This window comes from Cololabis saira, chromosome 16, assembly GCF_033807715.1.
Source record: "Cololabis saira isolate AMF1-May2022 chromosome 16, fColSai1.1, whole genome shotgun sequence".
Taxonomy (NCBI): Eukaryota; Metazoa; Chordata; class Actinopteri; order Beloniformes; family Belonidae; genus Cololabis; species Cololabis saira.
Window position 1 is genome coordinate 9069777 of NC_084602.1, and position 22522 is coordinate 9092298.

At 42.0% G+C, this 22522-nt stretch overlaps 1 protein-coding gene across 1 annotated transcript; it reads right to left on the bottom strand.

Annotated features, from left to right (window-relative positions):
• Positions 1–22434, bottom strand: nol10 (nucleolar protein 10; the record flags this gene model as incomplete). Its single annotated transcript, XM_061743149.1, has 21 exons — positions 22279–22434; positions 21236–21281; positions 21040–21138; positions 20853–20930; positions 20734–20771; positions 18045–18181; positions 17418–17483; positions 17274–17334; positions 16279–16364; positions 16012–16090; positions 14961–15110; positions 13547–13613; positions 11079–11131; positions 9311–9437; positions 5736–5815; positions 5517–5615; positions 5135–5227; positions 4152–4328; positions 1462–1760; positions 718–820; positions 1–159 (listed from the first exon to the last, which is right to left on the bottom strand). Coding segments are annotated over exons 1-21 (2163 nt in total), but the record flags the coding sequence as incomplete, so codon positions are not given.
• Between the last annotated feature and the right edge of the window lie 88 nt (positions 22435–22522).

Below are 22522 nucleotides of genomic sequence, written 5' to 3' on the forward strand. Positions count from 1 at the left end.
TCCTCCTCCTCCTCTTCCTCCTCCCCCTCTTCCTCCTCCCCGGCCCCAGCCCCGGCCCCGCCCGCGGGCGCTGCTCAGGTGTCCGGCCGAGCGCCGCAGCTTCTTCCTCTCCTGGTGATGCTCGCGCTCCGCCTGCTGCTGCTTCGTCTGCTGCTCCGACTGCAGGAGGACACAAGTGTGTTAAACGTCTGCTGTTTGTCTCATTTTAAAAGCCGCGAGGCTCGACGACCCTTTTATTAGAAACAGGACAAATCTAGACAACTATTTCAACTTCTTCTGCGTTTACTTCCAGTTTTCATTCTGACTGTCTTGAATGTCACAGCGGTAAGTTTGGCTCGCCTTTGCATTTAAAATAAAAACAAACTTTACTGTTGTGTTTGTGTGCTGATCTAGTCATATCCGAGGTGAAGAGTTAACGAAACACAAAAACAAAAGTGAAATTTTCCAAAATTCAATAAGGAATCAGAGAACAGGGCTGAACTGGGAACAATAACTTCAGAAAATACTATTTTAAAGGCTATTTGAGAGATGTAATGTGTAAAGTGTTCTCTCTTTTGTTGCATTTTTCAACTCTTTTTAGGATGATGATTTCAGCTCAGGGCCTTGCAGGCATCCGTTCCCGTCCTGCTGTCGGTGATTATTCCGACTCCCTCTGCTGATTTTCTTCACCTCCCTTTATAGTAAACGTGCGAGGAACACGCTGCAGGATTTACGCACCTTTTTGAGAGTGAAGGTGAGCTGTTTGCTGCCCACCGCCGTGTCGGCCGCGCCGCTGATGCCAGAGTGTTCCTCCATCTTCAGACGCTCCTCCAGAGACGCTCTGGAACAAACACACACGACCCTCAGTCCCGGTACGCCAGGCAGACGTATGCTTACGTACTTACAGGACTGTCTCAGAAAATTAGATTAGATTGATAAAGTTCTTTATTTTCTGTAATGCAATAAAAAAAAAAAGTCATACATTCTGGATTCATTACAAATCAACTGAAATATTGCAAGCCTTTTATTATTTTAATATTGCTGATTATGGTTTACAGTTTAAGATTAAGATTCCCAGAATATTGTAATTTTTTGAGATAGGATATTTGAGTTTTCTTAAGCTGTAAGCCATGATCAGCAATATTAAAATAATAAAAGCCTTGCAATATTTCAGTTGATTTGTAATGAATCCGGACTGTATGACGTTTTTGTAATTGCATTACAGAAAATCACAATATTCTAATTTTCTGAGACAGTCCTGTATGTGTTTTATGCTTCAACATTTTCATCTTTATCATACATGTGTAAGCTAGCTGGACTAAAACCGTAAGGTTGTAGTCCGTTTACTACAAGTGTTTTGAAAAAAGATGAATGTACCATATTGACCTGAATTTAAGAGAAAAACAATGGTATAAGCATCTTGTCTTGTTAGGGGGGCGGTCTCATATTTGGGTCAATATGGTACATTTCAAAGATACGTACTTCTGAAGCTTCTGCTTGCGGGCCATGTCATTAAAACTTCTGAACTCCTCCCCGGCTTTGAGCTGATAAAACTGCGGCCGGCTGGTTTTCCTGGCCTCAGCCGGGTCCGAGGCGTCCTGTTCCTCGTCCAGCAGGACGGTGCTGCGGTCTCCTTCCTTCTCCTGCCGCCGGCGGTCTCTGCCCTCCTGCCATATCAACCTGCGCTGCTCCCTCACTTCCTCCACCCAGCTCTTGTCATCGTCGGAGCTCTCCTCCTCCGAGCTGGCTCGTCCCTCCGGCTCCTCCTCGTCTTCAGCCGCCTTCGGAGATGAAGCACAGAAAGATTTAGTTGGAAACATGTTGGAATCACGTGGAATCATGAATCACCCTCCACGATATGGGCTCAAATTAAAGCCATAAATATTTTGTATCTGTAAATAAACTTTATACCTGTAGAAATATTTTGTGCATGTGCAAAAAATAGAGACATATTTTTTCATCAACAAAACAAATTAAAAAAAAATTCAAATAACAAAATAACATCTTTGAACCATTTTTCAGACAATAAAATAACAATAACAATAAAATGTAATGTAATGTATAAAAATGTAAAATATGCTTTGTTAATGATAAAATATGTTTCTCTATTTTTGTGAGGGGGGTATATATTGTTTTTCGGCACTACCTTGTTCTCTATAGCTGATATAACATGAATTACTCCTGTATGGGATCAATAAAGTTCTTATGTTTGCCATCTGAGAAAATTAAATATATTATATTTGGTGCCTAACTGTTTCCCAAGTATATTAGTGCGTGTGTGAATGAATAAATGAGACGTAAAACGTAAATTTCTTTGTAGAAAGGCGCTTTATGAAAATAAGTCCATTTACTTGTATTTGTTTGCAGCCCAGTCTTGCCACATCCAATATGGCGGCGACGTCAGTAGGCGATGCAATGATCTGATTGGCTATCCAGAAACGCTTTGAATACCATGCCAAAGATCGCTGATTGGCTCTTAGTTTTGGCACGTCAAAACACTGCCATAATTCGTAGTTGTAAAAAAAGTTTGTAGCTTTTGTAAAAAAAGTTTGTAGCTTTGTATATCCAACGTTGCTCACAGACAAATTAATTCCACAGCTACAAAAATGTTTTAGACATGCACAAAATATTTCTACAAGTACAAATATTTTTTGCACATGCACAAAATATTTCTACAAGTGCAAATATTTTTTGCACACGCACAAAATATTTCTACAAGTACAAATATTTTTTGAAAGTACAAATATTTTTGCACACGCACAAAATATTTCTACAAGTACAAAGTTTATTTACAGAAACAAAATATTTATGGCTTTAATTTGAGCCCATACCACGATGCCTTCAGATAGGTCTTGAAGGCATCGTGGAGGCCAGAAAAGCTGTGTGAGCCCCTCGACTCTGCGATGAAACCTCACCAGAGTCAGCAGTTACCACAGCGGGAGTTCAGTTACAGACATGTGGGGGGTGAGCTCTACAGATACTGACCCATACAAGCCACTAAAACGTTTTAGGTTTCATGGGAAGCATCTGTTTACATGAAGCACAGCTCTGAAAACGTACGACCCAGAGCAGCTGATCAACGTACGGCTGACAAGAAACGGTGCAACCATACAGCTCCGGTCTGGCATCATCTCGCTGGCTCCTCATTTAAGGATTTTACTGTCAACTTCTGAAGTTTTAAAGGAACTGGCGCCTCCTTATTGATCAGGCCCTCTACTCTAGTACATTTTCTGAAATCCACATTAAAACATGGAGGCGATAATGTGGAAGACCCCCCCCCATACTGCTTAACCTTTAGACTTGTTCAGATCTCTGTAACAGCGGTCGGCAACCCAAAATGTTGAAAGAGCCATATTGGACCAAAAACACAAAAAACAAATATGTCTGGAGCCGCAAAAAATGAAGTCTTGTATAAGCCTTAGAATGAAGGCGAAATGTCGAGAAAAAAGTTGAAATGTCGAGATTAATGTTGAAGTACAATCTCGAGAAAAAAGTGGAAATGTCGAGAAAAAAGTTAAAATTTCGAGAAAAAAGTTAAAATTTCGAGAAAAAAGTCGAAATGTTGAGAAAAAAATTCGAAATGTCGAGATTAATGTTGAAGTTCAATCTCGAGAAAAAAGTGGAAATGTCGAGAAAAAAGTTGAAATTTCGAGAAAAAAGTCAAAATGTCGAGAAAAAAGATTAAAAAGGAAAGGAAAAAGGAAGAAAAAAAGGAAAAAAAGAAGAAAAAAAGAAGAAAAAAAGAGAAAAAAAGAAGAAAAATAGAAGAAAAAAAAAGGTCAAACATTGTTGAAAAAGCTCCAGGAGCCACTAGGGCGGCGCTAAAGAGCTGCATGCGGCTCTAGAGCCGCGGGTTGCCGACCCCTGATCTATAAAGACCCCCCTCTGATCTGCTTTTTTGTACTATGCTGCTTTTATATTTTACTGATCTTTATTTATTCTCAAACATATTATCTTTGTCTAATATTAACACATTTTCTCTCATCACTGTCTCACTATGTCCAAGACAAACCACCATCTAGCGCTACGAATCTCTTCATGCAGCAACAATCCATCCAATCAGACTTATTTCACTTTCTGATGTGAAGCAAATCTAAATCCGCTGTGCTCCTAAAAGCTTGGAAACCTCCAAACGCGGTGTGAGTGTGAGGGCGTCGTGGCCGCGGCGTTACCTTCTGGTCAGCGGCGGCCTGCTGAGCCAGCAGACGCAGCTTCTTCTTCCTCCTCTGCTCCACCTTGGAGACGATGGGGTTGAGCAGCCGGAACTCCTCGCTCTGCTCGTCCACCTGGTAGTCGGGGTTTTCGAACATCACCTTGAAGCGGTCGTCTCCCAGAAGGCTGGGCAGAGCCTGCAGACGGGGAGAACATTCACAGCAGGTCTGAATATTCACCATAGTACGATAGAGAAACATCCTGCTGTACTCTGAGGTACAGCTGTGTTAGAAACATTTAGACAACAGGATGTGAAGAGAAATCCCAATGACTACGTTTACATACAGTCAAAATTCGGGTTATTGCTAATATTCCGGTTACTGAGACATTCGTAATATTCTGTATACATGGTAATTAAGCATTTGGGATATCTGGATCAAACCAGCGACGCACGGAGAACATCATGACACAATTAGTGTCATTTCCGCTTCTTCTTCCTGTATCCAAATTAAAAACAAATGCTGCTTTGCGCAACTTTTCGCTCACCTTCTTTTAAATCTCGCTATCCCGGTACTTTCTACCGTCTACAAATGCCAAAATGTTCATATCCTTCATTACATTTATGAAGTGATTAGTCTCCTCCTGGTCTTGTGTTTCTCCGTGTTTATAAGAACTTCCTGGACTCAAAAGACCAGGATTCCTTGTGAACAGAAAATGCGCAGAAAACAAATTCATGTTCCGTTTGATGGGGATATTCTGTTAGGCGTTTACATGACCAAATATTCAGGTTTTAAAAGGAGTAACCCAGTGGTCATATTCATGTTTTTAAAAACCCGAATATGAGCAAATTCGGGTTATTCAAAGGGGTTATTGGTGTTTACATGGCCGTGCAAAACCGGGTTATTGCTAATATTCGGGTTTTAAAAGGGTTATTGTGACTCCAGGATGAATCCCTGCCGAGAGCGATTGAGGCGCGCTGGCGTCCGTGATCACGTCCTCCTACCTTGCCCTTCTTCTTCCTAGAAGCCTCTTCTGCTTCGTCGTCACCCTCCTCCATCAACTTCAGAGCCAGGTCCTGGTTCACCTTCGGCAGTTTCTGTCTCCGTCAGAACAAAGTGCACACTTGATTACACAACTATGCACACACGCAGCTAATCGGCTGGAAATACGAGGAACAATCAAGCCCTCGTGTGTGAAACAGGTTCAACAGCATGAGATTAACATCTCATCTACAGTTATGGAGCTACATGCAGGTTTAGCCCCATGAAACTGGTCTCTCCTGGCACACATGCACACTTATAAGACTGCAAATGTTTATATTTCATGAGAAAATGTGGGGGAATGGGGTGTTTTTATTGAAAACGAAGGAGGTAAACATTTCTCACCTTAACCTGGACTCTCTGGGTTCTGGATTCTTCAATCTTCTGGCGGATTTTATCTTTGCGATACTCCTCGTATGCGAAAGGATTGGCCATGGTTTTCACCTGCGGGCCAAACCGGGAAATCGATGTTTACCAGAGCGTTTCCAACTACGCTGCTCTTTGCAGCTTCACAAACATGCACAAGTAAAGTGGTTAACGTGGGTAAAGTGGTTAACGTCATACTTTGTGATAAAGCCTGATATCCATGAAAAAGCCGTGCATGTAGGCTCTCAGGAGAGACGAGCCCACCAGGTGAGACAGACCTGCAACAAACAGGAGGAAAAAAACCTTCAGAAAACAACTAAACATAAAAGATAGTTTATTTCAGTCTGTATTGTTAAAATCATAAAGCGTATTCATTATTCCTCGAGTTAAATGAGATGAAGCTCTTTTGCCTCTTTTCTGGGGACGAAATAATTTTTATTCAAATGTTTCTGCTGCTAAATGTGAAAAACAGAAAACAACAAACATCTGCTACTTTGGCACAAAATCCGGTCTTCTACCGAGTTACACGTATTCTCATTAGTTTTCCGTTACCGTGGTGACGGGTCAGTGTTGGTTCAGGCTGAAGTTTCTTTTGTGCACGGTTTTCCAAAGAGAGTGGATTTATACGTTCACCGTGTGCAGGAATGAACCGCTCTGACTTTGACGTCAACCGTCCTCCGACGGGAATGTGAGGATGTCGTTTTATATAAATCTTAAGCTTTACAAAGTCAGGATAAATCAGCGCTAACGCCGATCTCACCTTTACCCTGAACATCAATGGCTCTTTCTATTCAGTGAAATACCTTAAAACTTTGTACATGTGATGTTTTCCTTGGGACTTTGTGTTCCAGTTGCAGAGCTCGCTGACGCAGTTGTGGTAATCTGGCAGGCGTTTGGCAGTCAGCACTTGATCTTTATGTGTGAACGACTCAAAGACTCAGCAAAGACGCATCCCTGATACTAAAGACATATTGAAACCTCTGCTTCCAACTGGATTGGTTATTTTAAAAGAATTACCATATTTTCTGCACTATAAGGTGCACCTAAAAGCCTTTAATTTTCTCAAAAACCGGCAGTGCGCCTTATAATGCAGTGCGCCTTATATATGATCATTACGGTAATTTCTGTTACTGTAGTCAGGGGGATTGTGGGTAATGTAGTTGGTGTCGCCAAAGTAATGGCGCTAAAAACGTCAGGAATCATCACAGACGTTCAAGACAACAGCAGCAACGCTGACTCCCATAATGACGACGTTCACGAGACGGAGCAAAGCTGCTTTTTATTTTGTTAATAAAGTTTGACATACGGTACTTTTCTTCTTGTTTTTTTTTTTGCATTTGCTGTAGGATTTTGTAGCATTTCCTGTAGCGCAGCTCCATCAGGTAGATACGTAACTCAACCCCAGCCACTATAGTACGGTATTTTACCATATATTTAGTGCGCCTTATAATGCAGTGCGCCTTATAGTGCGGAAAATACGCTAAAATAGGGAAGTGTTCAAATCAGAGGCCACAAACTCTCCTACTTGTGGGTCTTTGACGGTAGTTGAGACTTATAACAGCAGAACACAGGACAGACAGCAACGTCTGCTCCGACAGGCCTTTTTATAGACGGCCAGTCTTAAAGCTTTATCACCATGAGGTGATAATTAGTTGTGTCAGACTGAAACTATGTGTCTCGTGCAGTTTCATTATGAAAACGAAACCGATCTGGGTCCACGCTGCACCACCACAAATCCACGTCCCGTGACCATCCACACTCTGACCGGTCGGCCTTTCTGCTTTCCCTCAACTATGGTCGTGAATTTTTGGCATTCATGGAAACAGTGAGATTCCAAATACAAGCAGCCGAGGTGAGTTTCTGAACTCTTCCTCCCAGACGGAGGAGAGGAGAGATGGAGGCCTCTGGTGAGGATGTTTCCTGGATCCACGGCCACGTCCAACCGGGGGAGGACCGAGGCCGACCCGGGACACGCGGGAGGGATTACACTCCTCTGCCGGCCTGGGAATGCTTTGATGTCCCGCAGGAAGAGCTGGAGGAGGAGGCTGTTCCAGATAGATCCAGATAAATCCAGATAAACTAATGGATGTATGAATGGAAACCCCCCCCTCTGTAATTGTTCTGACTCGTCACTTATTTTACAAGAATGAAGAATATTGTCTGGAAGTAGATGAAGAATGAACCCTTGGGAAAAACGGCATGTTTAAACAGCTCTTAAGCACAATAATGATGTGTATTTGCTTTTAACTCCGGTAACTTGCTGTGAATCTCTCAGGCGTAGCTGGGAGCAGCCGCTCGCTGGCTTTCTGCCACAGCTAAAGGACATAATCGCTAAATTTACCCCTGAAAAGCTGTTAAAGTGTGGGGATGGATGGAGGAAGACAGAGTTGAGAAACTTGTTCTTCATTCAGAGGTTTTACTCAGAGGAGCCGGCAGCCGTGTGGTTATGTAAGAGAGACATTACGCTGCTCCTGTAAATCAACACCCCCCGCCCCTTCTCTCCACGCCAGCCAACCGCCTCCCTGCTTCTTGTCATTTGATCTTTTAACTGCTGAGCCTGCATTCCAGTGTTCATTCAACCCCTCTGGAGTTCACTCCCGACTTTTCCCGACCTTAAGCCTCCCGGTCATTCCCAACGCCGCTGCTTAAGACATCCCGGCTACCCTCACCGGGGCAGGGGAGCCCGCTTTCATTCACCGTTCCCTTGTAAAAGCTCCAGGCCCGGGATGGATTTCACTACAGAGTGGTCTTTTATTTGAAAGACACAAAATACAAAACAATGCTGTGCGTTTGCCCTATTGTTACAGTTTGTAATTCTTTATAACTGTTTAAGTTTTAAAGAGAAAGCCAGGCCAACCATTTTCCACAAACTGAACTAAAAGTAAATATCAGGTTTGCATTATGCATCTTCAGTTTCATACAAGTACAAATATTTTGCCACAAACTGAATAGTTTCTCTCATGTATGATTTGACTTTTTTCTTTTCCAGAAATGTAACAACTAAAATTAAGTAAATAAATACATACAATTTTACACCATGAAAAAGATTGATTCATGCTCACCTTATAAGTGTAAGAGGAGATTTATTTTTATTAAGAAGGTTATGTTGGTAATTCAGGGTTCATTATTTTATAAATATATTCTTTATATTCTGATGTAAATCAGGGACTATAATGACACTAGTCAGTTTATCTGTAGTGATTAGTCTGTTTTAGATTGGGCGGAGTGATACGCCACAGTACGGCACTAGGTGCTGTGTTGATGTTCTAAAATCCTACACTGTTGAGGGACATTAAAGTACACTGGAACTCAGCAGAAGTTGTCCCCGTGTTTATCCTAGTCACGACCCGAAAAAGGTTTAATTTAATAAGGTAAGGCTTAACTCTACACCAGACTTACATCAGTAAAAGTTCAGAGCTCAAAACCCCCAAGACTCCCGTGATCGGGACCAAAACGGTACTAGTTTCTTCTGAGCGGAGGAAGATTTTGGTCCGCGGATGAATGCGCGTTAACTAGTAAACACAATAGATTAATATAAATATATTTTTTAGATTAGTATTAATAATCCAATAATCGCGATACAGTTTGTCACCTCCACGACACGTATTGTGACGTGTTTGTATCGCGAAAATTCGTGGCACGATATGTTGTTACACCCCTACTACAGAGTGACCTCCTAAACCCGCGTTGCCTTCCGATGGCAGGAGCCCGCTCTCGGCACGCTCCCCGTGGGCTGAGCTCTCCGAGGTAAAAATAGAGCAGCCGGGTCTCACCCAGGTTCTCCAGGTCCTTCCGGGTGACGAACTTGTAGTCATCGTACACCGTGCTCTCCGGGCTCTCCTCCAGCTCCTCCGTCAGGTTGTCAAGGAAGGAGCACCAGCGAGGCGCGGGCCCCAGAGCCTGCACACACACACACACACACACGCACACATACGGTTCCCATTTAGACTGCTGAGTAAGTATGAAACCTGTCGTACATTTGTGGAAACTAAAATAGAGCGACGGTTCCTGCTCATGTTTCTATTCTGGTGGGAGCTGAAGGAGCAGCGCGTCTTTTCAGGGAATCACAGTGAAACTCTAGCGACTTCAAACACCCGCGGGGCAGTAAAAAGAGCAGCGGCAGCTAACGTGTTACTTATCCTCAGACGCAGCAATCATTTTCACTGTGGCGTGAAACAAAAACCCCAACTAGCAGGTCACTTTAGTGTATCTGAGAACTCTGGTGCAGACGTAGCGTCACCACTGGCTGAACTCCAACTAACGTTTATTTCCTTGTCCATTAATCTAATCAATTATTTTTTTAATTAATCTAATGATTTAAAAAAAAAAAATTTATACATCTTTCTGTTAAATGCAAACAAATTTTACCACTTTTTATTTGTGAAGAAATAAAACAAATTTCATACATAATTTCATACATAAACCAAAGAAAAAGTATCTTAGCGCATCATTTGGTTTATTCAGAACAATCTCCATAAATCTAAAATAACTTATTCAAAGCCCAAAAAGGTCAAACACTGTTTAAGACCTCAATTTGTGTAAAAGTCCCTATTTCTAACATAAAATCTGCCCAAACTTGTAAGTCTGAATGGTTTTCTATCACAAGCGTTGATCGCTGCACGATTCACCTTGAATGTGTTACTTTTCTAATCTTAAATGACCAATTTTTCTGTAAGTTGACGGCCCCGAGTCCCAAAGTAAAATGTAATTTTGCTGAAAACAAACATTGCATTTTTACTCAAAACTCTTTTAATTCACGTCACTTTGGTCCTTTGAAATAAGTTTAACCTCATTATCACCAGAAAATAGCCGCAGGGTTTGTTTAACTCAGGAACGGCCTTTAATACAGCTTAGCGGGAAATCTGAGTGTAACAAACCTTTCTCTAAATCGAGTTTGATCCCGTTTTTAACCACAAACATTTGTGTACAAACTCGTTTCAACTTGTTTAATTGTGATTGCCCTCATACTGTCTCACAAGCAGATCTGGTTTACGGTTCTTTTTTCAGACCAGTTAAACATTTTGTTTAACCTTCAACTTGGTTTATTCTCTAACTGATGTTCTAAAAAAGAATAATCAGAAGATGATGTCATCATATTTTAAGTCAATGCTGAAGAGACAAAACTACTTGTACATCCTGAGACTTAATGACCTTAATATGACGTCCGTCAGGGTCAAAGAGTTGAATTCACCAATAATCCCAAATAATCAGGGACAGGATGCTTATCACCGCCAGAACATCGTGCCAGGAATACACTCGTTTAGGCAAAGCAAGGCTGCGTTTACTGTACACACCTTGGAACCATGAGATCACGTCTGAGTCACCCAACAAACTTGTGGCTTTATGAGCACAACGTCACTAAGAACGGTACACAAACCACCCACGTCTAGGTTTCTGGGTGTTCCCCGAGCAAATGTGAAGAACCGAGACCGGCGCAGACAGCTGTGTGCACATCTGCACCATAAACCATCAGACTCTGATGCAAACGAGACCCTGAGAGCGCCGGAGGAGCAGATGTGTGTTAGGTTCCTCTGTACTCACGGGAATGTAAAATGTGTTCATCTTGGGGTCTTCATTGGCCGTGAACAGCATTCCTGTCAACGAGATGCAAATGTGAGGACAGCAGCAAGCACTAAAACACTTCGCACATTTAGCTCCCGTTGAGCATTTTCAACCCTTCTGCTTCTTTACAATGAAACTGCTCTGACGAACATGTTCAGGTGTAAGTAAGTAAGAGGGGAATTAAAGCTGCAAGCTGCGATGAACGGGCCCTTGCGCGTGCAATTTTCACCAATTAAGGTCAAGGACTCAAAACTAAGTCCGATGACACCACCATGACTCTTTATGTCAAACCATTCAAAAGTTATGGCAGAGAAAAGTATTCTAGCTGTTGAGCCGTTAGGCCACGCCCATTAATGCAAACCATGAAAAATCTAATTTATCGCCAGGCCTGGATTGTATGCAAAATTTGGTGACTTTTGGGGAACTATCAGATATGGACCAGGTGAAGGGGGGGGTGTGCTTTTTGGCGTCTAGCGTCGCCACGGTAACACTTTTGACTGAGAAAAGTGATGCAGGACAGAGACGCACATTTTGATGTATAACACCTGGGTGCACGTTAGGGTTCGGGCCGTATTAACTGCCGAAGGAATGGCATATATTGCTCCAAAATTACACGATTAATTGAAATGGACGACTTCCTGTTCGGTTTCGGGCATGGCCAAGAGACTTTTCTTTAAGTTGCGACATGATACAGGTGGGTACGTGTGTATGATTTTCGTGCATGTACGTCAAACCGTATTGTGGGGCTTGAGGCACAAAGTTTTCTACGGGGCGCTGTTGAGCCATTTTGCAAAGCTCATTAATGTAAACCATGAAATATCAAATTTTTCACCAGGCCTGGCTTGCGTGCAAAATTTGGGGACTTTTGGGACACGTTTAGGGGGAAAAAAGGCCTTCCTTTCGTCAGAAGAAAGAAAGAAAGAAAAAAAAAAAAAATCCTACAGATACAACAGGGCCTTCGCACTGTAAGTGCTCGGGCCCTAATTACAAATCTTGGTTGGCAGCGAGTATGAAAGCACGAAAGTCACGAGCTGAATAATGTTGGAAAATCATCCCAATGCCTTTAAGCCATTAACTTAAGGAGACAAGAATACTGCGTCCAGCCGTTTTTAACGCAGCTGCAGAGTTATGCGACTCAGACTCTGACAGGAACACAAGTCAGTCTGTTCTCAGTCCAACATTTATGCAACCGCATTTTATGTCATGTCATGATTTTTGTTTTTAATTATGTATAATGCCGGGGTTTGAGCTCCATTGCCAGTCGCTGCGTCCCAGAGGCGATCGTCCGCTCCGCTAAAAATACACATGGAGTCTATTTTGGCGCCAGACCGCGCCTGAACTGCGTCAATTGACAACGCAGCAGACCCAACAGTCAGGAAGTCTTATGTGAGAACGATTCTCTGGATTCTTACCAGAATCCAGAGAATTTTCAGAATAAAACAGCGTGAGTGGAATCTAATTTGTACACCGTCATTTCATTAACTTGTGGAGTTTGTGGCTGAAAACTTCACAGGGATCTAGGACAGATCTGAACCACGTAGGCGAAGTTCAGTCTAGAAGTCCAACAGCTCATTTCTTTTGTCACCACTCATTCATTTGACGTGTATAATTATAGAAAGAAGAAGAAGATATGGCAAAATATGTCTTTAAACAAGCAGATTACAGTGTGATTCTCATGTGACCTCAAAGCCTTGGGGGAAACTTGTAATCTCTCAAATCTATCCGAGGAGGCAGGAGTTGTCCTTGGAAGCTTTAGAAAGACTCCCGGCGACCGTCAGAGAAAACTGGACCACGTTTGTTCTGCGCCCTGTGGGACTCGAGGCTCACACTGTGGGATTGTGCAGGTTCTCCTACTTAGAAAGACGAGAGAGGTCTGTAATTTTCATCATAGGTAACTTCAACTATGAGACACAAAATGAGAAGAAAAAAAATCCAGGACGACTGATCCGCGTAGGGAAGGAATGAATGGGGCCATGTATGGTGAGATTTAGAGTGAAAACCTCCTTCCATCAGCAGGGCATTGAAGATGAAACGTGGCTGGGTCCTTCAGCAGGACAATGATCCCAAACACATCGCCCGGGCAACCAAGGAGTGGCTTCATAAGAAACATTTCAAGGTCCTGGAGTGGCCTAGCCAGTCTCCAGATCTCAACCCCATAGAAAATCTTTGGAGGGAGTTGAAAGTTCGTGTTTCCCAGCGACAGCCCCAAAATCACTGCTCTATACGTATTTTCCACCATAATTCACAAATTCATTCTTTAACAATCCCACAATGTGATTTCCTGGATTTTCTTTCTCATCTTGTGTCTCATAGTAGAAAAGTACCTGTGATGAAGATGACGGCCCTATCTCATCTTTCTACGTAGGATAACCCCGACTAAATACTTTTTTAGCCCACTACGTCTCCAGAAGATGTTCTGCAACAGGAAACACTTCAGTTGCTCTGACCTGAATTAGGATACATGCAGACGTCGTTGAGGTTGGCCGGAGGCTGGATGGAGGAGAAGATCTTCCCCTGGGAAGAGAGAAAACGCATGAAGTCACCACAGTGGTGCGAAACCCCCTCCAACACAGCCACTCATGGAGAACTGGAGCACTGAAAACACTCGTGATAATAAACAGTAACTAATAAAACACTAATAATGATATCAAATCCAGGACAACAAATAAAACTGTTCCCGAGACCGCAAATTAAACATATCAAACTAAATATGTTACATCCAAATATCCGAGAGGGCGTGGCTGCAGACGGAGAGGAGCGCCACTGTAACCCAGAACCATGTGACTTCTAGCACCGCTACGTTCCTCAGACCCCTCTGGAGCGGGTCACATGGTTCTGGTCCAGCGTGGAGCTCCATCCTCCAGTGTGGCAGCCAGGTGCTCTTTGGGCGTTTTCATGATTATGAGGTGCAACGTCAGCGTTTTGGACTCATTTACTTCTACATTGGTGGACACCCCGCCTTTATTTTTATTTATTTAATATTTTTATCCCCGATTTTTTCCCATTTTTCATCACCCAGTGCTCATACCTAACAGTCCTGGGCATTGCTCCCTCTACCAACCCAGGGAGGGCCCTGCACTGAGCTCAGGTCTCCTCCTTAACCTGAGGAGTGAGCAGCAGCTTCTTTTCACCAGACAGGGTGGGGATTCTCCAGCTGGACGTAGCGCGTGGAAGAATCACGTTATTCCGGCCGGATCCTCCCCACCCCATCTGGCGCCCCGGCCGGCCAGAGGGGGCATGTGTAGCCCAGGACTGGTACTTGTTTTTGTGAGGGTAGCTCACATTAGCTACCCAAGGGAACCAGTAACTCGCCTCTGAGGCTACACTTGATCGCAGGTCAAGTCTGTTGTTAACAGAATGGTGCGGGATGGCTGGACCTAGGTCGGATTCACTTAACGAGATGAGGACGTCCTCATTCTCAGAGCCGAGGACGTCCTCAATCACCACGTTAAGGAACAGTAATATGCAAGTGGCTGCTAACATGACAGACTGACAGACTGAGGATTTGCAAGAAACGTAATTCAGGGGGGAGCCACTCTGCAAATCCGGATGTTGCTCAGCTTTGATCCGCCACCTGCTCCATCTCCTGCTCCATCTCCAGCGAGGCCGACCAGGCCGGCAGCAGAGCAGTCGTGTTACGCAGTACCACTCCTCTTCCCTCCCCGCAACTCAGCTTCAGGGTCCCAGGGAGCATTTACCGTGCCAGCGTGCATGAAATACGAGTTCTTAATCCTGGGAAAGCAGCAGATCTAATCTAAATGCCTAGAGGGACCAACGTAACGCTGAATTACTGATTTGTGTCTTGTGTCTGAGGCTGTTATGAGAGCGCGCCGCTCCGCTCCTGTAATCACTGATACTTACGGTGTCCTTGTTCCAGATCTTTAGGATCTTGGAGTCAGCGGAGACGACCAGGTCCAGCTGATCGTGGAAGTTGAGGGATATAATTGGCAGGTTGTAGAAGTGGTCTTTGACCATCAGCGGTTGGTTGGAACGTAAGTCGTACAGCAGCACCTGCAAGATGAACCAAGACGGGGTGAGAACAGCGCTCTGAACGTCGGTGGAAACTCACAAATATCCTGAGGAGAAAAAGACAACAACAAAGTGTACGAACATGTTTGAGGTTTTTCTACGTTCTTCAGGCTGCACGCTAGGAATGGGCGATATTTTACCGTTATATATATACGATATACCGTCAAAAAAATTCCCCACAGTAAGAATTTGTCATCTCGCGGTAAAAACGATAAATTCCCGTTGATGACGTTTTTGTGTAAACTTACGTGAAGGAAGGAAGGAAGGAAGGAAGGAAGGAAGGAAGGAAGGAAGGAAGGAAGGAAGGAAGGAAGGATATGAGCCAGAAAGAAAGAAATGAGCCAGAAAGAAAGAAAGAAAGAAAGAAATGAGCCAAAAAGAAAGAAAGAAAGAAAGAAATGAGCCAGAAAGAAAGAAAGAAAGAAAGAAAGATGAGCCAGAAAGAAAGAAAGATGAGCCAGAAAGAAAGAAAGAAAGAAAGAAAGAAAGAAAGAAAGAAAAATTCCCATTGGTGTAGTTTAGTTAGTTTATTCTTTTAGAGCAGTGTTTTTGGGGCTCCAAAGACTGAATGTGGTGATAGATTAATATTTACAAAGGTGGAGTTGAATTGGTATTTTTTTTATCGTCATTTTTATCGTTATCGGAATAAATGCCAGAAATTATCGTGATACATTTTTTAGTCCATACCGCCCATCCCTACTGCACGCAGCCCGACAACCCAAACATCGTGCAACATCATCCGTGTGATCAACTGAGAGCCTTTACGTCAGGAAGACTTGGGTAGAAACTATAGCAGCAGCAACACGGCAGTACTGAGCTTGGTGACATCACACAAACAGTTATGACCAGAAACATTGTCAGCATCTTTGCATCTTTTGCTCACCTGGCCCGTGCTGGTGCCGACCGCCATGCTGAGGGAGCCATTGAACTTGAGGGCACTGATGGAGGGTAAAGCTTGAACTCTGGAAGGAACCACACCAACAATTCATGAGACAAGGAGAAAAATAAGCTGTATTGTTATGACAAAGAGCATAATTCGTCATTTAAAACCAGTTCATACGAAGGTTTGCAGCCTGATTGTCACAAATGAATGCGCCATGTGACAAAAGCTGAAACCAGATAGCATCTGCGGCTGAGAGCTGGTTCTTACTCTGTTCCTTCGGCGAGGCTGCTCAGGGCACAGTCCAGCAGACCCACCCGGTTCCGGACACGAGGATCCCAACACTCAACCCGCCCCTGGTGACCAAAGACCAAAGAAACTGGTGAACTGGGGCAGATTCAAGGCAAGTTTATTTGTATAGCACAATTCAACACAAGGTAATTCAAAGTGCTTTACATCGACATTAAAAGCGGCAAGACATAATTAGACAGTAAATAACAAATAAGATTAAATAAAATTATGAATAAGATGATAAGAAAAGAAGTAAAAAGCTTGTGGTTTGCAAGCTGTTTAAAATAAGGGCAGTAGAGTACAGCAGGTAAGTATTTAATTTAAGAGTACGCTTCAGTAAACAGTAATGTTTTTATCCTGATTTAAAGGATCTACAGTTGGAGCAGACCTCAGGTCTACAGGAAGTTTGTTCCACCGGTGAGGAGCAGAATAACTGAACGCTGCCTCACCTTGCTGGTTCTGGTTCTGGAACCACAACAAACCAGATCCAGATGAAGCTCAGGGGTCTGGGAGCTTCATAGGAACTAACAGATCCAGCATGGATTTTGGTCCAAGAACATTCAGGTCTTTGTAGACCAGCAGTAAGATTTTAAACTCTATCCTTTGACTCACTGGAAGCCAGTGTAGTGATTTCATGACCGGTGTAATGTGGTCCAGTTTCCTGGTGTTTGTAAGGATTCTGTATCAGCGTTCTGGATCAGCTGCAGCTGCCTGATTGATTTCTTGTTAAGGCCTGTAAAGATGCCATTGCAATAATCCAACCTACTGAAAATGTTGATAAATGAATAAGTTTTTCCATGTCTTGTTTAGACAGAATCTGGCCCGATTCAGGAGCTATATACAGTAGAGCTTCAATCAGCATTGGAAAGTTTCCTGGTGCAATAAACAGATCCCTCCAAGTAAATTATTAACTACCCATTTAAAAACATCAATAAACACACAATCAGTCATGTGACGGCTGTGGTGGACGTTACCTCAGAGGATCCTGCTGCAAACAAATGATGCACAGGGTTGATGTCGCACACGTTGTTCTCCCTGGTTGAGAAGAAAAAGAGTTTCCTTGAACATGAGCTGGAAACATCCATCCCAACGTGCGGAAGAAACCGGGCTGTACTCACGCGGCCTCAGTCTGCAGGGAGTTCAGGAAGCGGCCCTGCTCCAGGTTCAGCCTGTACACCTCTGAACTGCAGGCACAAACAGAAACCATCTCAAGAAGCGGACAAGCACAGCTCAGCAAAGCTCGATTTTCATATTAATTCCTAAAAATCGATTCTTATGTCTAAAGATTGATTTTTTTTTCATCATTTTCGCCAGGTGAACTTTAATCCCAGTAGTCGGACACACAGTTTGTCATGACACTTCTGAAAAATGCTAAATGCTTCATGGCAATATGTGTGCGTGGTGACAGAATAAATTAGATAAGCTAAAATGATTTGTTTACTGCATGAACTGTTGCAATTTCTTTCTTTTTTGCACTTTAAATGGATATTGAAAGGCCTGTTTGAGTTATTTATTTCTTAGTTATTTCACAATAATTATTGTGAAATTATTATTTCACTAGTTATTTTACAGTCATATAATTCAGGCAACAGTTCAAAAAACATTTTAAATAACACTAAGCCAAATCAATATCAAATGGGATCGAATTGAATCATGATAATCGATTCTGAATATTAAGAATCTGAATCAAATCTTGACATTTGAATCGATACCCAGCCCTACTGAACACAGAGTTCCTGTCTCACCTGGCTCCCACAAAGAAGAGGTCGCAGGAGGGGTAGTGGTAGGAGAAGCCCCGACCAAACTTGGGGATTCGGGTCCTGTAATAGAATCCTTGCTGCGAGTGGAACTCCACGTGGCGATCACAGTGCAGGAAGACCAGCTGGACAGAAACAGAGATGTCATCACTACAAAAATAAATCCCATTCTTCCCGACACATGAATAGATGTTTGTTTTTAAACAGTTAAAAATAAAAGCTCGGTATTGAGTGGACGCGTTCTGCCTGTGTCTCCCCTCCAGCTCCATCCTTCAGTATAAAAACACACATTTTTGATTATGTTTCTAAATCAGCTGCACGAGTTAATGTGAGCATGCACAGTTCTTTAAAATGTATTTTATTTCCTGATGAACTCTTCAGCATCCCAGTAAATCTGAGCAGGATGAAGTGGGTGTGGAAAGTGGATGGATGGGGTCATACGGCCACCTCTCAGCAGTCAAAAACAGAAGAAGAGGAGAAATGCCCTTTGAACCAGAGTTTTTTTTTTATCTGTACTTTTTTGTAATAATGGAGAGGACCCGAGACAATAGGAGAGCTTCATATTAACTTCATTCAATGTCTGGTGTCTAGTGACATCTGGAGGCACGGATCGCTCATTGCAACCAGCTGCAGCGTTCACAAAGCTTTGTAGGGTAATATTGTTGAAGTTTTACAAGTTTATCTGACCAATGACTACCGAGGGCTGAACTCTGGCGAGATATTTACTAAATACGAAGCCATGAGCACAAACAGCTACTTTTTACTGCAGCCAAATTAGATTAAATTTGTGTTTTCAAATCAAATTAAAAAAAAAATCCATTTGCATTAAATGTTAAGCACACAGGTCACCCATGTGAACTACCAATGACAGAGTTTAAAGGCTATAAATACATTTAAAAATAAAACAGATGCAGTCAAAGATGATTTCATCGGATGGTGTTGCATTTATAAAAAAAACCAGTGAGTGCTGTATTTAAATATATTCACTTCAATATCTAGTTGGCCCTCTTGTCCCAGTAGTTAGCAAAAACACCTTCCACTCTTCTCACGGCCTGGAATGGCCGAAATTTTGACTATTTCCTCAACATTTCGACTTTTTTCTCGAAATTGTACTTCAACATTAATCTCGAAATTTCGACTTTTTTTCTCGACATTTCGACTATTTCCTCAACATTTCGCCTTTCGCCATTTGTCTTCATTCTAAGGCTTATACAAGACATTAAATTTTTTGCAGCTCCAGACATATTTGTTTTTTTGGTCCAATACGGCTCTTTCAACATTTTGGGTTGCCGACCCCTGGTCTAGCTGAAAGATAGGGCCTTTCTGAAAAAGATGCTTTGATTGGAATAAATGTTACGTGATAAACCTGTGTATATATACTCGTCAGCACTGATGCTTCCTTTCAAGATGCGCAAGCTGTCCATTCTAGCAAGACAAAAGTTCTCCAAGTATCTGCCAAACCCAGACCCACCAATCAGGCCGCTGAACACAGAACCGTGATTCAACTCTCCACACACTATGTTTCCACAGATCCACAGTCAAGAGTTGGTGTGTTTTTACACAACTCCATCCAACGCTGGCCTTTGGTGATGACATTTGCACATCACCAACAGCGGAGCTTCCACTGCACTTCCTGTACCGACACCGATGCCAGAGGAAGTTCAGAACTCTTCAGCTCTGGCGACTTTTACGTACCAGCATTACCATTAGTTGACTTCAGTCTGTGATCTTAAGAGATCTCCTGCTTCGTGGCTGAGTTAGCCTCCACTTTCTACCAATATCTTTACAACTGACCGTGGATTATCCAGCGGGGAGGAAATTTCACAAACCACCCTTTTGCAAAAGGGAGCATCCTGTCACAGCACCACACTCAAAGTGGCTGAGCTCTTCACATTGACCTATTCTGGATGGCAAATGCTTCCAAATGGAGACTTCATGGCTTGGTGGCTGATTTTTAACATCTGTGGCAACAGGTCTGACTGAAACACCAGGATTCAATAATTAACCATCAATAACCATAAGTGCAACATCTATGCAATATCTGTCTACCTCACACTCATTCTACCTGCCTTTTTTTTGGCACTGTTTTTCTTTTCCTTCACACTACTTTTTATTTCCATCGCAATGTACATATACTGTTTATATCTTGTAAATATATATATTTTTTACTTTTTACCCCACTTCCCTGCATGTGTGTGTTAAGTGTACTGCTGCTAACATGTGGGTTTCCCCATTGAGGGAGTAATAAAGGATTATCTTATCTTAACAGATGTGGCCAAATCCTTTTGTCCATAAAGGGCATCGCTCAGCCATAATTTCTCACCATTTTTCCTGCTTTGTTTGGCAATTAACATGGTTCATTCCTGCAGACACAGCACTTAAACACAACCGCTGCTTCGCACAAAGTTGAGATGAGGACAAATTTGAGCAAAGTTGTTAGCAGTCACAAGAAGAATTGCTTTTTGGGGCTACAAGCCTGATAAAAGTGTCAACAACATTGAACATAATGCTACATTAATTTTCCTGTGATTACATGAGGAGAAGAGTGTAATCATACTGTATGCGCCCTGCTCATTGCCAGTGTCTTTCCATTAGAGATGACGTGAAATTAATCAGATTAAATCTACTGAGCAGTGTGGGAAAAGATTTTGTGACAAAAAGGCTCCCAGTATCTCACCTTAGAGTAGTCATCAGATAGGATGTCAAATGCTACAACTGTGAGAAGAAGAAGACAAAGATCAACTTTAATTTTACAGAACACGGAGATAGACTTCAACCGCCTATATATTGACTTACCATCAGAATCCAAGCAACGCTCGAATTTCAAGGACAGCTGATGGGTGTCGTAACAGCGAATTCTAGGTTTGTAAGTTCCTAGGGTGGGGGGGACAAAACATTTTGTGAGTCCATAAACATTGCTGGAGGGACACATAACTTTACAGTGAAGTTAAAAGATACATCAAATAGAGACAGGTGATCTAACCTGCTGCCAGGACGAACTGACCATCCCGGGACACTTTGATGGAGGTGGCCACTGTGGGCATCTCAAAGTCCTGGATGAGCTCAATCCTGCGTTGGATGTCTGAAATTAAAAAAAAAGGAGAATTATCTCAGAAAAATGTCAAACATTGTGAACTGTGAACCAGCCAGCGGTGCTGAAACTGCAACTGTCAACTTACCAACATCTTTCTTTTGTAGCTGTCTTTTCTTCCGATCCGACAACCACTGCATTAACGACATGGGTGTAATCAGGATTTAGAAGAAATAACTGCACAGCAACATGTAACCGCTCATATTCAACTTTTGAACAAACACATAAATCATGTTGAGTTACTGAATTTCAGTGTTCAGAATAAGAGTTAATCACAGCTTCTCAGCACAGAGCTTCACTTTAGTATACAGGACCGTCTCAGAAAATTAGAATATTGTGATTTTCTGTAATGCAATTAAAAAAAACAAAAATGTCATACATTCTGGATTCATTACAAATCAACTGAAATATTGCAAGCCTTTTATTATTTTAATATTGCTGATCAGCTTAAGAAAACTCAAATATCCTATCTCAAAAAATTAGAATATTCTGGGAATCTTAATCTTAAACTGTAAACCATAATCAGCAATATTAAAATAATAAAAGGCTTGCAATATTTCAGTTGATTTGTAATGAATCCAGAATGTATGACATTTTTGTTTTTTTAATTGAATTACAGAAAATAAAGAACTTTATCACAATATTCAAATTTTCTGTATATATATATATATATCTGTGTATATATATATATATATATATATATATATATATATATATATATATATATATATAGAATAAAGTGAACTTGAAAGAAGAAAAAAAAATCATAATGATCACAATTTTCTCGTGGAACAGTATGTCACTCATGGTTAGTTAAAGGAAAATCTTAAAATGAATGTACTCATGTTTGAATACAATTATAATTGTTCCCATACTTGAGTCTGTTTTTACACTGAAATAATGTTCAGGTGCTCCAATATTTATGTGTCAAGAAGAAAAAAGAAACTTCATGAACATCTTCTAAAAGTAGATATCTATACATTTATTTTTTGGCAATATTTAAAAACGTGGCAGTGACATAAACCTTTGGTGAAGTTAGAAAAGTTTCCATTGATTTAGCTGCCAATGCTAAGTGTAGCTATAAAGTTAAAGGCTGGCTGACATCGCCGAGGACAAACCCGCTCGTCTTACCTCGGGAAGAGACTTTCCGTAACTTAAATTGTAAATTTTCACATCGTTGACGCTGGATATCTGCATTTTGGATTGTGAAGGAAACACATAACACTTTAGATGTACAAAAAATGATCAGCTTCTGACCCACGTTGCTATCACAACACAGGAAGTTGAGCTGAGTTCGGCCAAGTATGTCCGGGTGGAAACAGCGGCGACGCCAAAGTTCCGCTTATCAAATCAAATCAAATAAATGTAAAAATGT